The 15,131-nt window shown below is 41.6% G+C and overlaps 1 protein-coding gene across 1 annotated transcript in view; it reads right to left on the bottom strand.

The window, feature by feature from the left end:
* Window positions 1–408: 408 nt before the first annotated feature.
* The window catches only part of CRTAM (cytotoxic and regulatory T cell molecule), a 32,734-nt gene continuing 18,011 nt past the window's right edge, over window positions 409–15,131 (bottom strand). Inside the window, exons 6-10 of the mRNA XM_017523575.2 lie at window positions 10,996–11,076; window positions 8,887–8,970; window positions 5,680–5,826; window positions 4,831–4,917; window positions 409–1,781 (exon numbers count right to left, since the gene is read on the bottom strand). Coding sequence (XP_017379064.1) covers window positions 1,651–1,781; window positions 4,831–4,917; window positions 5,680–5,826; window positions 8,887–8,970; window positions 10,996–11,076 — 530 coding nt within the window. The 3' untranslated portion in view covers window positions 409–1,650. The remainder of the gene's footprint in view (window positions 1,782–4,830; window positions 4,918–5,679; window positions 5,827–8,886; window positions 8,971–10,995; window positions 11,077–15,131) is intronic.

Here is a 15,131-nt window from a genome sequence, read left to right as displayed (position 1 = left end):
TTCAAAACTATCCAGGTCATGAAAGTCAAGCCAAGACTGAGGAACTGCTCCAAATTGAATGAGACTAAAAGTGTGACTCTGAACTGAATCCTTTGGGACAATTGGAGAAACCTGAATGGAGTCTGAGGCCTGTTCTGGAAGTAGACGGTGTTTATTTCCCACTTTTGATGGTTGCATTGTGTTTCTAAGGAGAGTGTTCTTATTTGTAGGAAGCACATACGCAAGGATTTGGGGGCCGATGGGCATTGTGTCAGCTTACTCTTAAATGATTCCAGGGGGAAAAGTGTTTATTCTGTCTTTACACTTTTCTGTAATTTTGTGATTGTCCAAAAAAATTTTGTCAAGAGAAAAAAAAATCAGTATGGTTGGACCTGGTCCGTATCACAAATTACAGACTTATAATGTGTGTGTGTTATTTTGTAATTGGTTTATTCAGATTCCAACAACGAGAAATGTTCCACATAAATGCCAGAGTTTGCTGTATACCTTAAATAAAGTGATCAAAAAAGAAAGGCATGTCCCATATTACTTTCACATGTGAAAACAGGAAGTATAACTTGGTATAACCACTAGAAAAACAAATATATATTCTGCTTTTTATTAAAGAATTTTTTTAAAGCCATCCATTAGGTCAATAATCAGTAAATTAAACTCATCGTTTTCTTTTGCACATGTATTTGTCATGGAATGTCCAGGTAAAAATCTTGTCTGACAGACAAAGTCAGCTCATGTGATTTCATAATCTAAGAAATTCAAATCTTGGGCCTACCTTGAGCTCCTCTTTGTGCCTTGGGGCATGGGTCCTGGGGCCTTCATGCCCACCTGACCCATTTATTGGTATATATCACTCCTCCCTGACATTGCTTTGTGCTGGTTGCATCTTAAAAGTCTGTCTTGGAAGTAACTTTTTTTTTTTTAGAGTCTCGCTCTGTCAATCAGGCTGGAGTGCAGTGGTGTGATCTTGACTCACTGCAATCTCCACCTCCCAGGTTCAAGCAATTCTCCTGCCTCAGCCTCCAGAGTAGCTCAGCCTATAGGTGTACACCACTATGCCTGGCTAATTTTTATATTTTTAGTAGAAACAGTGTTTCACCATGTTGGTCAGGCTGGTCTTGAACTCCTGACCTCAAGTGATCTGCCTGCCTCGGCTTCCCAAAGTGCTGGGATTACAGGCATGAGCCACCGCACCTGGCCAGAAGTAACTCCTTAGGATCAGAGATCTTTAGGTACATTGCATACCAAATTAATTTATTTTATGACCAGAAAGAAAAATTAAAAAAAAAAAAAAAAAAAAAAAAAAAAGATTTAAAGCAGTTCCATTAGAGCAAAGCATCTAAAACATTCTGTTCCCTTTGAGGTAAGATGTTAACTGGTCACATTGACCCTGATCCCCAAGGCTTCGTAGAATCCTCCTGCTCTCAAGTAGTGTCAGGCATAATTATTTTTTTTTTCTCTACGAGTTTTATGTGCATGGTTTGGTCCTCATGTTGCTGCCCTAGCTCCGGGGCAGATCATTATTCAAGGACACCATTTTGCATTGCACTGCGAGGTCATTGTTAATGTCTCAGCAATTAAGCTCCTTCTTCCAGGCTGGTCCACTGAGGTGACACTGCAGGAACCCTGAAGTCACATGTTCTATTACAGAGAGCACTACACAATACTCTCTGGTATTTGGGTGAGCTTTTCTTTTAATTTTGAATGCTGTACATTTTCCTTCCTCTTTGCTTTTGCTTCTGAGTACAACTTTGTGATGTAGTTCATGCAACGCATAGGATGGGAAGCTGAAAGAAAAAACAAGTTAAAGACAAATATTTATTTTGAATAACATTGCACCCATTTACTTGAAACACTTTGATTGGATGTCATATTTTTAGGTTCATGTATTGTTTTATAAAAACCTAAAACTCTGCTGGGTGCGGTGGCTCACTCCTGTAATCCCAGCACTTTGGGAGGCCGAGGCAGGCAGATCACGAGATCAGGAGATCGAGACCATCCTGGCCAACATGGTGAAACTCCGTCTCTACTAAAATACAAAAAAATAGACGGGAGTGGTGGTGAGCGCCTGTTGTCCCAGCTACTTAGGAGGCAGGGGAATCACTTGAAGTCAGGAGGCAGAGATTGCAGTGAGCTGAGATCACACCACTGTACTCCAGCCTGGCTACAAAGTGAGTCACTGTCTTAAAGAAAAAAAAAAACCTAAAACTTACTGGTACATATAAATGGCCTGAAGGCGTTATTACACTGTTTCTGTCTTTCTTTTTTTCGAGACAGGACCTCGCTCTGTCGCCCAGACTGAAGTGCAGTGGTGTAGTCACGGCTCACTGCATCATCAGCCTCCCCGGCTCAGGTGATTCGCTGACCTTAGCCTAGCTAGAACTACAGGCACACACCACCATGTCCAGCTAATTTTTAAATTATTTGTAGAGATGAGGTTTCACTATATTGCCTAGGCTGGTCTCAAACATGGGTTCAAGTGATCCACCCCCCTCAGCCTCCCGAAGTCCTGGGACTATAGGCATGAGCCACTGCACAGGCCTACACTATCATTTTGAAAGTCTTACTACATAAACATTATACTGGTAAACCTGGAATAAAACATACAGATATTTCTGCTGTGAAATAATCTGTTGCTGAACACAACGCATTGCCTCAGCAAAACTGCACACTAAAAATAACAGGGCTTACTGCAAAAGCAGGGTTGGGGTAGATCGCGCAAAGCCCATGTAACTGTACAAAGAGGCTAGAGACGGCCCCAGAGAATATGTTTAATATGTGCAAAACAACACAATTAAAATGCTGAATTTGCGGGTGCTAAGGCAAGGAGGGTGAAAAGTGAAGGTTTGAGCTCAGAAGAAAGTGAACCCCCCGGCAAACCCCTAAAGATGTACTTTTCATGGGGAGGAAGTCCTTGAGTAATGCAGGTACTCATTTTAAATTTTCTTAAAGTTGGCTGGCTGTGGTGGCTCACGCCTGTAATCCCAGCACCTTGGGAAGCTGAGGTGGGTGGATCACCTGAGGTCAGGAGTTTGAGACCAGCCTGACCAACATGGTGAAACCCCATCTCCACTAAAAATACAAAATTAGCTGGGTATGGTGGTGCATGCCTGTAAACCCAGCTACTTGGGAGGCTGAGGCAGGAGAACCGTTTGAATCTGGGAAGCGGAGGTTGCAGTGAGCCAAGACTGTGCCACTGCACTCCAGCCTGGCAACAAGAGGGAAAACTCCTTCTCAAATAAATAAATAAATAAATTTGAACTTCAAGGGCTTCCGCTAAAGGTCATAATTCTACTCCCACTGTTTTGGTTCCTTTTGCCTAGGAAAAACAGCACAGGGAGCAACCCAATTCACACATGATATTAACATAATTTTCCTATCCGCCAGGTGAGTATGTGATGACCGGCATTTAGAAACAGGGGTTGCAACACAATTGACATGCTGTTTACACACATTTACCCCTCCCACCCCCAGTTTTCACACAGTCAATTCACTTGTGTTCCTCTCCCAACTAATACATCTATTTGTTTTTTCCATCTCACACTCTAGCAGGTCAAAACTTAAAGAGGCAGAGGTGTTATAAAAGACAAGCTTCCTACCAAAACTTCAGTAAAACCAATAGAATAGAGCGGCAAAACTCTCTGTATCTCTTGCAACTTCTGGCAGGTAGAATAATGTAGTTTACATGGAGGAAATAATATGGTTGGAAGTGGAATATTCCTGCTTTTCTATAGTCCTAGCTTCTGCCTTCCAGATCTTTAACAAGAATACAACCCCCCCACCTCCACTTCCCCATACACAATCTCCTTCCCATCTGATTCTCTTCATTTTCTTTGCATATTTTGTCTGAAGAATTGCAATGAAGTCATCCAAAGGACCTGAAACATGCCTTCTTGAATTAGTTAAGCCTGTATTCATTCATTTATTATCAAATACCCTGTGCTAGAATCTGAGGATACACAGTAAATCTGATTACTCCCACCTAATGGAGTATTGTAGTAGCTATATAAAAACACCAAAAATTACAATATGTAGGAAGAAGTGCTTCAATGACAAAGGTGCCATAGAATCCTCTGGTGGTCTAGGGGTATCCCTGTGCGTGACATCAAAGAGTCAATGGTATATCTTCTGCTACATGAACCTAGCTGCTACTATTTATTTTTGCAGTTGAGCTTCCTTAAGTTCTACAAGATGATTTAGGAGATTTTCTAGTGCTAAAAAAAGAATCAAAATTTGATTCTTCTCCATCTTTTTAAGGGCAACTAATTCATTGTGATGGTTAATTTTAAGTGTTAACTTGGGTGGATTAAGAAATACCTCAAATCTGGTAAAGCATTATTTTAGGGTGTGTCTATGAGGTTGTTTCTAGAGGAGATTAGTGTGTGAGTCTAAGTGGAGTAGGTGGGCATCGAGATTTGCTCTTGATGTGAGGGGGCACCAAGCAATCCACTGGGGGCCGGAAAAAAACAAAATCAGAGACAAGGCAAGCACATTGATCTGTCTGCTGGAGCGGGAATACACTTCTCACCTCTTGTCCTTGGACAGCAGAACTCTAGGCTCCCTGACCTTTGGATTTCAGGACTTATATCAGTGGCCCCCTGCATTCTCAGGTCTTTGAACTTGGACTGAGCCAGGCTACCAGCATCGCAGGGTCTCCAGTTTGCAGACTTTCTATGCAGGCACTTGTCAGCCTCCATAATCTCAGGAGCCAATTCTCCTAATAAATCCCCTCTCATATAGATATATATATTCTGTTATCTCTGTCTCTCTGGAGAACTCTGACTAATCCATTAATGAACCTCATTGTTCAAATCTTAGGTCACACAGTTGACTTACATTGGCCATTTTTCTCTTGAGATGATGTTTCTTCATTATTTGACCTTGATCTGTAACTTTCTAGTGTGTGTTCTGAAACTTCGTTTTCTGCAAGAAAAGAAAATCAAGTGACTGATTTCTGATGCCACAGACATGTAGAAATGTATGTTTGAATAAGATAATACCTCTGTTAATGTGCAATAGTATACCATGCCCCTCCCATAACTCATGCCCTCATTAATTCAACACATGGTGTTTTGATTCCTGTAGGCACTGTGCTAGGCCGTCATGGGACTTTTATCCTGTGAATACAATTGTCTATCACTTAATGCCAATTTCTGGAGCTATGCTAGTTTCTATTGATTATGCACTTTTTTTTTTTTTTCTTTTTTTGAGGCAGTCTCATTCTGTCGCCAGGCTGGAGTTCAGTGGTGCCATCTTAGCTCACTGAAACCTGTGCTTCCTGGGTTCACGTGATTCCCCTGCCTCAGCCTCCTGAGTAGCTGGAACTACAGGCATGCGCCACCATGCCCAGCTAATTTTTGTATTTTTAGTAGAGACTGGGTTTCACCATGGTGGCCAGGATGGCCTCGATCTCTTGACCTCGTGATCTGCCTGCCTCAGCCTCCCAAAGTGCTGGGATTACAGGTGTGAGCCACCGCGCCTGGCTGATTATACACTCTTATACTATAGTCCCTGAAGATTCACACTTGAATTTACTAGAGAACAAACACTTGCTTATTTGAGTGACAGCACTTATCAAATAGATTATGCAGTGTCTGACAGAAAGCTTTAATGGACAGAATTTCCCTTTTTTTAGCCATTTGTTCTGGCATCTTATAGCCTCCATCAAGTTTCCTGCCCACTCACCTTTTTTCCATATGACATGTGCTTTCCGGAGCTTCATGATGAAGAGCTGGACTATGATGAAGAGTATGAAAATGAGGAAGGACACCAGTGTGAGCAGCAAAATGCCACTTTTCTTCCTTGCCAATCCTACATACTGAGGATTTGCTTCTATAAGGAAAATGTAAAAGAAGTTTAGATACATTGGTTTTTTTATTTGTCTTTTTGTTTTTGTTTTGTGTTTTTTTGGTCACTGGAGAATATGTAACAATACTTCTACCTTTATTTATTTCTTTATTTAGAGATGGAATTTTGCTCTTGCTGCCCAGGCTGGAGTGCAATGGTGTGATCTTGCAGGTAGAGACTGATCACTGCAATCTCTACCTCCTAGGTTCAAGTGTTTCTCCTGCCTCAGCCTCCCAAGCAGCTGGGATTACAGGCACCTGCCACCAACTCCGGCTAATTTTTGTATTTTTAGTAGAGACAGGGTTTCACCACGTTGGCCAGGCTGGTCTTGAATTCCTGACCTCGTGATCCACCTGCCTCTGCCTCCCAAAGTTCGGGTATTACTGGTGTGAGCCACCGTGCTCAGCCAACAATACTTATACAATGTGATATAAGCTAATAGACAGCTCAGGTGAAGAGATGAGAAAGAGCTTACCCTGAAGGTAAAGAGACTTGCACTGTTCATTCTCTGAGAACAAGCAAACAAGCATACAACAAACAAGGCAATTATGTGTGACAATTTGAAAAGATTTTTTAAGTTACGTAGTTATTGGACTAGTTATTTTTTATTTCTAGGAAAAGCGTACGAGAAAATCAACTTAAATTATACTCAGGGGATTCAAATTATCTGTAGAAATGATTTTTAGCAAAGTATAGTTAAGTAGCAAGACAGATTATTAAGGAGTTTAAAAATTATCCAAATAAAATGAAAATTTATTTATCTTGGTTAGGTTAAATATGGCCCTACAGGAAGGCATTTGGGCTAAATCAGATGAGCTCTTAAAAATATTTCCAGCCAGGTACAGCGGCTCAAGCCTGTAATCTCAACACTTCGAAAGGCTGGGGTGGGAGGGCTTCTTGAGGCCAGGTGTTTCAGACCAGCCTGGGCAACACAGTGAGACTCTGTCTCTACAAAAAAAAAAATTAGCCAGGAGCAGTGGTGCACACCTGTAGTCCTAGCTACTTGGGAGACTGAGGCAGGGGCATCACTTGAGTCCAAGAGTTTAAGGTTATGGTGAGCTATGATTGTGCCACTGCACTCCAACCTGGGGGCAGAGTGAGACCTGTCTCTTGAAAAAAAAAAAAAAAAAAAAGGCTTTCTAAACCTAGAATTCTGATTCTACAGGCTGTAGTTTTGCTAAATGTCCTGGTCACCTCATCTCAACCAACAAATAATTAAGGAGGACCAGCTATGTGTAGGACTTCATTCTTGGAGCTGCAGAAGGTACAGTTCCTATGCTTTGGGGATTAGTTCTCTGTATATGTAAGCAAATTAATAAAAACAAACAAAAGTAAGATATGTCAAATTCTACCTCCATATGTATTTATATCATAGTGTGTTCAGGGGTTCAGAGGCAAGAATGGTCTCTGAGGGGTGAGCTGGTCAAAAAAGTTTTCAGTGAGGATATTGGCCTTGGAGGAGGAGGAAGGAGAGGTGAGATGAGGTTTCCTCTTCCACCAGGGGCAGTTAGGATAAACGAGAACAGGGCGATTGAGAAAGAATGATGTACTGGGCGCAGTGGTGTGTGCCTGTAGTCCCAGCTACGCGGGGGGCTGAGGTGGAAGGATCGCTTGAGCCCAGGAGTTGTGGGCTGTAGAGCACTATGCCAATCGGGTGTCCGCACTAAGTTCGGTATCAATATGGTGACCTCCCAGGAGCGGGGGACCACCAGGTTGCCTAAGGAGGGGTGAACCGGCCCAGGTCGGAAACAGAGTAGGTCAAAACTCCTGTGCTGATCAGTAGTGGGATCCCACCTGTGAATAGCCACTGCATTCCAGCCTGGGCAACAAACATATCGAAACCCTGTCTCTAAAAAAAAAAAAAAAAATCAAAAGAAAGGATAAAAGAAAAAGGATGATGTTTTCAGAGAAAATATACATCTCATAGAGACTTTGTAGATACCAGACTGCAGAAGTAGGTAATACATGGCACCTAATTAGATGTTTGGGACTCCCGTCTGTGTTGTAGCCTTCAGGAAGCCGCAAAGGATTTTAGAACACAGGTATGCAGAGTGGAAAGAGATAGTTTGATGGTAGGGTGTTAAAAGTGAACCAGAATAGGAGAAACTGAAGTTATAATATCCCATGCAGGAGATGATAAGAGCCTAGATTGGGAAGTTAGCAATGATAATGGGCAAGATACCTGAAAGAGAAGACTCAAAAGTTCTTGGAAATTGACTGATTTTATATTGTGTGTGTGTACATATGCATATACATATACATATTTGTACACATACACACCAGTGAAAGAGAACACTAAGGTTTGGGGCCTGTGTGATGCTTTGGACAAGCTTATTTAGAGAGACCCTGTCTCTAGAAACAAAACAAAACCAGAAAAGAAAAAGAAAAAGAAAAATCTTCTTTTTTTTTTTTTTTTTTTAATTGAAACAGAGTCTTGCTCTGTCGCCCAGGCTGGAGTGCAGTGGCACGATCTTGGCTCACTGCAACCTCCATCTTCCAGGTTTAAGCCATTCTCCTGCCTCAGCCTCCTGAGTAGCTGGGATTACAGCTGTGAGCCACTAATTTTTGGATTTTTAGTAGCGACAGGGTTTCACCATGTTGGGCAGACTGGTCTCAAACTCCTGACCTTGTGATCCACCTGACTCAGCCTCCCAAAGTACTGGGATTACAGGAGTGATAAATCTTTTGCCTGGTGGCTACAGGAACCATCTTGGGAATGAGTAAACTCTTTAAAAAATAAGGGAAGAACAAAAGATAGAGAAGTGAAATCAGAGTATACACATTTATAAAAAGTCAGAAGAGGAAGATAAGTTAATTGATAGATACAGAGAAGTAATGGTTAGGAGTAAATAACAGAACCAGGAAAAGTATATCAAGAAGCCAAGAGGTAACTAACTCAAGGAGGGACTAAGGAGTAATTAACCAATCACGTCCTAAAGGGCAGAAAGGTCAAGAAAAGGGAGGACGGACAGAGGCCATTGGACTTAACCGATTAAGAGGTTAAAATGTCTAGTGTTTATTCTAAATGCAGTGGGTGACACTTACCGGTGGCCAAATCAGGATCTTGAGCAGTTTGTTCTTTGTCTTCCTTGTCAATCTCTGATGTACTAGAATCTTCCATTCCTGAGACTACAGTGAAAGAAAATAAAACATGAACTAGGCATACATTATACACATGTGACTATATACAACTGTGGTTATATAAGTCTTCCCAGAGCAGCTTGGGAAGCCAAATTAAAAAACAGCACGGAGATCATTTTTTAACTATGGATTTCTTGCAAAAATAGTTGCAAATGGCTAGGCTTACTTTGCCTTATTTTTTTAAGGCGAATGTTTTGAACACTTACTCTGTGCCTGGCCTTGAACTCAGCACTTGGTATATATTCTTTCTCACCACAGCTCTGAGAAAATGGAGGTTTAGAGCAGTTACGTAAACTACCTAAAGTGGTGTAGCAAGTAAGTGGCCAATCCAATGCATAAACTCTGTTTTATCTAACTCTAGAACCCAACATTTAAACCATTATTTCATATTTCCATCCTGAATCAGGCCTAATAGGGAGAAGGCTTTAGGATGCTTTAAGATAACAACAGAACGCCGAGGAATGGTGTTCCAAGCTTTATTTATGGAAAGCCTACAGCCTGAAATGCAGAAAGCAATGATTTTTATGTTGAAATATAGCTTCAGTTATCATTCAAACCTCTGCTTGCCTGCCCATTAGAAGTGGGATGTACTATGATGTTTTTGCCAGACAAGATAAATTATAAAAAATAAGAGACCTTTTTTTCCCTTCAGATTTTACTGCTTATATTTCCAATTTTTTTCCCTTCTGCAGTTTTTTGCTTTTTAGCCCATTGCACAGCGCCACTATGTGGCTCCTGAGGGGAATGAAGCCTCCTAGTCTATTGAAAATGGGTATTAAAGGTAATAAAATCGTAGAAATGGAAAGCCGAAAGGAATTTTAGAAACCATATTTTTAAAGTCTTATGTTATATATGAAAAAGCAGAGCAGAAAATTGAGTTGTTCAGTGGTGGTGCAAGCCATTAAAGATAACTAGATTCTAAACACGTTTACAAATATTGGATTATTAAAGCAAGTGATGTGGCTGTTCCACTTCATAATATTTTCAATTTCCACTGCCCTTCAAAAAATTGTATGGTATATGTTGTATTTATCAGTGTTTAGAAATCTCAAACATTTACTTTTAAATATTATTTAGGATACACATTTTTAAAAATGTGATCTGATACTCAGAACTATGAACATGATAATGATCTGAAAGCCCTTATTCCACCAAATGAAATTATTATAGAGACACTACATGAAATGGAAAGAGAATATGTAGGAATTTATGCCTTTCTGAATGAGGCTAATAGTCTTGCTCAAAGCACCATAACCAGTTCTTTCTCTTTCTCTTTCTTTTTCTTTTTTTCTTGCTTTTTCTTTCTTCCTTGCTTTCTTGCTTTCTTTCTTAATTCATTGAGCAGCTGCTATTGCCGGATACTATGCTAGGTAAAATATAAAGTTAAATTAAATATATGATCATTGCCCCGAGTTAACCTCTAGTGAATTCACTGTCTAAAAAACCTGGAATTATAATCCAAGCTTTCTAATATATTCTGCATTTGTAATTCAATCCTATCATCAAAAATGAGCTGAGTTCTTGACAACTAAGTAACTGATGTGCCTTCAAAGGTGATTTTGTTATTCAATGACAACACGAAATCTCCAGCTGCTGCTTCTTTTCTCTTTGTTGATATCAAGTCAGTGTTTTGTGTTTGGTGTGCTGCAGATGAGAAAACAAAGAAACGAGTCTCCCTCTAAATGAATTCAATCTTATCCTTTACTGCAGAGGAAATTCAAATGTCACAACCATGGATGTGTGTGTGTAGATGTGCACATCTCTATCTCAAGCAAACTGTAACTGAACTTACAAGGCTTTATGTCACCCTGAAGCCCATCCCACTAAGTAAGTACTCCTATGCCTGATGTGGTTCTACTCCACGATGCTACAAAACTGGAGCCAGTTGGAGGGGGCCTGTATGGTTTTCGTAGAAATTAAAACAAAACATATTCTTAAAACTTAGAATAAGAAAAATGACCTTCCCAATGAGGCACGATTTTTAAAAGAAGTTTTAATGATTTTGACACTTACCAGTACTAGTGGGCTGCTGTGGATCTTGAGAGGGTAGAGAGCTTCTCTCCAGAGCATCTGAAGCTGTCTCTTCATCAGCAACTAGGAAAGGGGAAAAACAAAATTCTGCTACTATGGAGAGCAGTTTTACCCACATTGCGCTCAGTAAAAGAGATTGGAGAATGTATTTGGCGGCTCCCTCCTTGTAGAGGTTGTGCAGAAACCCCAGAACTGTGTGTTCTGAGGCACTTGCTCTGGTTTTTGAAACTGCATCCCGCTGAGTGCCCATCTGCTCACCTGCCTGGCTTAAAAGCACAGCATGCTGGACTTCTGTGTGGTGGCAGTGGTAGGCAAAAGGTAGTCACTGTTTCTATCTGTGTCCTTTTATCCATCAATCAATCCCGCTGTCTGTTTATCTACCCATCCACCTATCTATCTACCTGTTAGTTAGATGGCTCTGGAACCAGCCTCAGACTGGGTTGACTTCTACTGTTGCTATTTACTTGCTCCTGAATGAGTTGGACAAGATGCCCAAACTCTCTAACACTGTTTTTCTTTTTTTAATCTGTAAAATGGAGATACTGACAGCATTTACCCCTTCAAGGGTTTCGTGAGAATCAATAAGTTCATTTTATAACATGTTTAGGACAATGCCTAGCTATTTAGAAAGCACGATGCTAAATGTTATTGTACAATATTAATCAATGCTTAGGAATGTTTCCAGAGGATCAACTTAGCATGGGTTTCACCAGTCAATGAACAGACCCACATCCAGGAAGCATGTAACAGCTGTTCCTGTCACTTTATAAATGCTAATACTGACATGTCAGGCTGGGCACGGTGGCTCATGCCTGTAATCCCAGCACTTTGGGAGGCTGAGGCGAACCAATCATGTGAAATCAGGAGTTTGAGACTAGCCTGGCCAAAATGGTGAAAACCCGTCTCTACTAAAAATACAAAAACCTAGTTGAGAGTGGTGGTGTGTTCCTGTAATCCCAGCTACTCAGGAGGCTGAAGCAAGAGAATCGCTTGAACCTGGAAGGCAGAGGTTGCAGTAAGCCAAGATCACACCACTGTACCCCAGCCTGGGCAACAGAGTGATGAGACTCCTTCTTGGAAAGAAACAAAAAACAAAAACAAAAAACTGACACGTTGCAGGTGGGTCATGTTTTTATAAAATTTGTGAATGCTTCTTGGTATTTATTTAATCAAATACTTTTCCATGGTTTTGAAAATGTATCTGGTTAATCAAACATTTAAAATGTATGAAAAATATAAAAATGCCTGAATTGTGTGTAAGAGCTCTGAGAAAAGAAAGAATTACTAAGGGGGCTAGGCACGTTGGCTCATACCTGTAATCCCAGCGTTTTGGGAGGCCGAGGCAGGTGGATCATGAGGTCAAGAGATCGAGACCATCCTGGCCAACATGGTGAAACCCCATCTCTACTAAAAATACAAAACATTAGCCAGGCATGGTGGTGTGTGCCTGTAGCCCCAGCTACTCGGGAGGCTGAGCAGAATTGCTTGAAACTGGAAAACGGAAGTTGCAGTGAGCCGAATCATGCCACTGCACTCTAGCCTGGCAATAGAGCGAGACTCCGTCTCAAAAAAAAAAAAAAAAGAAGGAAAGAATTACTAAGGAAACATTATAGAGATGGTAGTATAGACTATAAAGCTAAAATCAACTCTGACTGCACAGATGCCAGAGGAGATTGAAGAAAGAGGAGAGCTGCTGACAATGAAAAAAGGGAAAAGCTGAAATGCTAGTCAATTAGAAGTACTGGGAACAAATCACAAGAAGAATATGGGGCTAGGCACAGTGGCTCACCCCTCTATTCTCAGCACTGTGGGAGGCTGAGGCAGGCAGATTCCTTAAGCCCAGGAGTTTGAGACCAGCCTGGGGGACATGGCAAGACCGCCATGGGCATGATGGTGCACCCCTGTAGTTCCAACTACTCAGGAGGCCAAGGTAGGAGAATCATCTGAGCCCGGGGAGGTCGAGGCTGCAGTAAGCTGTGGTCACACCATTGTACTCCAGCCTGGATGACACAGTAAGATCCTGCCTCAAAATTTTAAAAAAGAAGGAAAACATGGGAAATACTGGGGACATATAGAATAAAATTTATCAATAGTGATTAAAATCTTCTAACATAGTGTATACTATGTGAATTCAGAAAATTATGTTTATGTACAAAACGTGTTTTATCTATACATATTTAAAACTAGATTCTGAACTAACTTGGCTTTATCCTCTCAATTAACAAGCTAGCAAATTGTTGCATTTAGACAATGTTGTTTTGATTAGGTGGATACCACTACATGATGATCTACCTTCCTAGCTGGTCAGAATATTATAACCTTTATGCACTAGCTGCAGTAACTATTTAAATTACAATTAACTAAAATGAAATAATATTAAAAATTTAGGCTGAGTGCAGTGGTTCACGCCTGCAATCCTAACACTTTGGGAGGCAAAGGTGGGCGGATTACCTGAGGTCAGGAGTTTGAGACCAGCCTGGCCAACACAATGAAACCTGTCTCTATTAAAAATACAAAAATTAACTGGGCATGGTGGCGGGTGTCTTTAATCCCAGTTACTCGGGAGGCTGAGGTAAGAGTACTGCTTGAATCCGGGAGGTGGAGGTTGCAGAGATTTTGCCGTTGCACTCCAGTCTGGGTGACAAGAGCGAGACTCCATAATCACACCACTGAACTCCAGCTTGGGTGACAGAGTGAGACCATGTCTCAAAAAAACAAAACAAAACAAAAAACCAAAGGTAGCCTGTTGGAAAATCAATTTCTGTTGCTCTGTTCTCTTTCTCCATACATCACACTGTGGCTTTCTCAGAGGAAGACACTGCTTTCCTCAGGACCACCCTACTCCTGGTGCTGGTATGACCCTCCCTTTCCCCAGGTCCTTCTGTGCAGAGCATCGGAATGAAAGGGGTCAGGGCCCTTATGTGTAAACATGTTTTAAAGCATCCTCAGCTAGTGATATTTTTTTTTTTTTTTTTTTTTGAGACGGAGTTTCGCTCTTGCTACCCAGGCTGGAGTGCAATGGCGCGATCTCGGCTCACCGCAACCTCCGCCTCCTGGGTTCAGGCAATTCTCCTGCCTCAGCCTCCTGAGTAGCTGGGATTACAGGCATGCGCCACCATGCCCAGCTGATTTTTTGTATTTTTAGTAGAGACGGGGTTTCACCATGTTGACCAGGATGGTCTCGATCTCTTGACCTCGTGATCCACCCGCCTCGGCCTCCCAAAGTGCTGGGATTACAGGCTTGAGCCACCGCGCCCGGCTGCTAGTGATATTTTTTACGTAATTGGTTGAACAAAATGTTTGTAATATCTGTATGTCAATGTAGTAGCAGCTAGCCAAATGGAAAAAACAATGAACCAATGGAAGCCATCAACAGCTGACACTGCTATTTCTCTTTGAATACTATTTGGAGACCTGGCAGTGAGTACAGAAAATAGATCACAAATAAAACTCAAGTCTTAGCCTATTATTATTATTATTATTATTATTTTGAGACGGAGTCTCGCTCTGTTGCCCAGGCTGGAGTACAGTGGCTCGATCTCAGCTCACTGCAACCTCCGCCCCTTGGGTTCAAGTGATTCTTTTGCCTCAGCCTCTCGAGTAGCTGGGACTACAGGTGCTTGCCATCATGCCCGGCTAATTTTTGTATTTTTAGTAGAGATGAGGTTTCACCATGTCAGCCAGGCTGGTCTCAAACTCCTGACCTCAGGTGATTCACCCGCCTTGGCCTCTCAAAGTGCTGGGATTACAGGCGTGAGCCATCGCGCTTGGCCTTAGCCTATTATTAAAAACATCTTTAGCTATAATTTTGAGTCATGTAGAGCTATAGCCATAAAAAGGGAGAATGGCCATTTCCCCCTTCATAGTCATTTTTGTAGATGGCTTGAACAATTGCTGAAAATTAAGAATGCATTTTTTTCAACATTGTTGGTTCTCCTATTGAAGAATCTGAATGTCTTTAGGAAGCTTTTAGATATAGCCTCATCCCCCACATGCCCTGTGCTCCAATTCTACTGCTGGAGGTGGAGGTGTGGGGTGGGGATGACTCACAGAGAGGGGCGGGGGTGGTTGTGTAAGGTTACTGTACAGCTCGGTCTGTGGGTCCCTGCATCTTGCGG

This window comes from Cebus imitator, unplaced genomic scaffold, assembly GCF_001604975.1.
Source record: "Cebus imitator isolate Cc_AM_T3 unplaced genomic scaffold, Cebus_imitator-1.0 Scaffold28, whole genome shotgun sequence".
Lineage (NCBI taxonomy): Eukaryota > Metazoa > Chordata > Mammalia > Primates > Cebidae > Cebus > Cebus imitator.
This window is presented reverse-complemented; position numbering and strand designations above follow the sequence as displayed.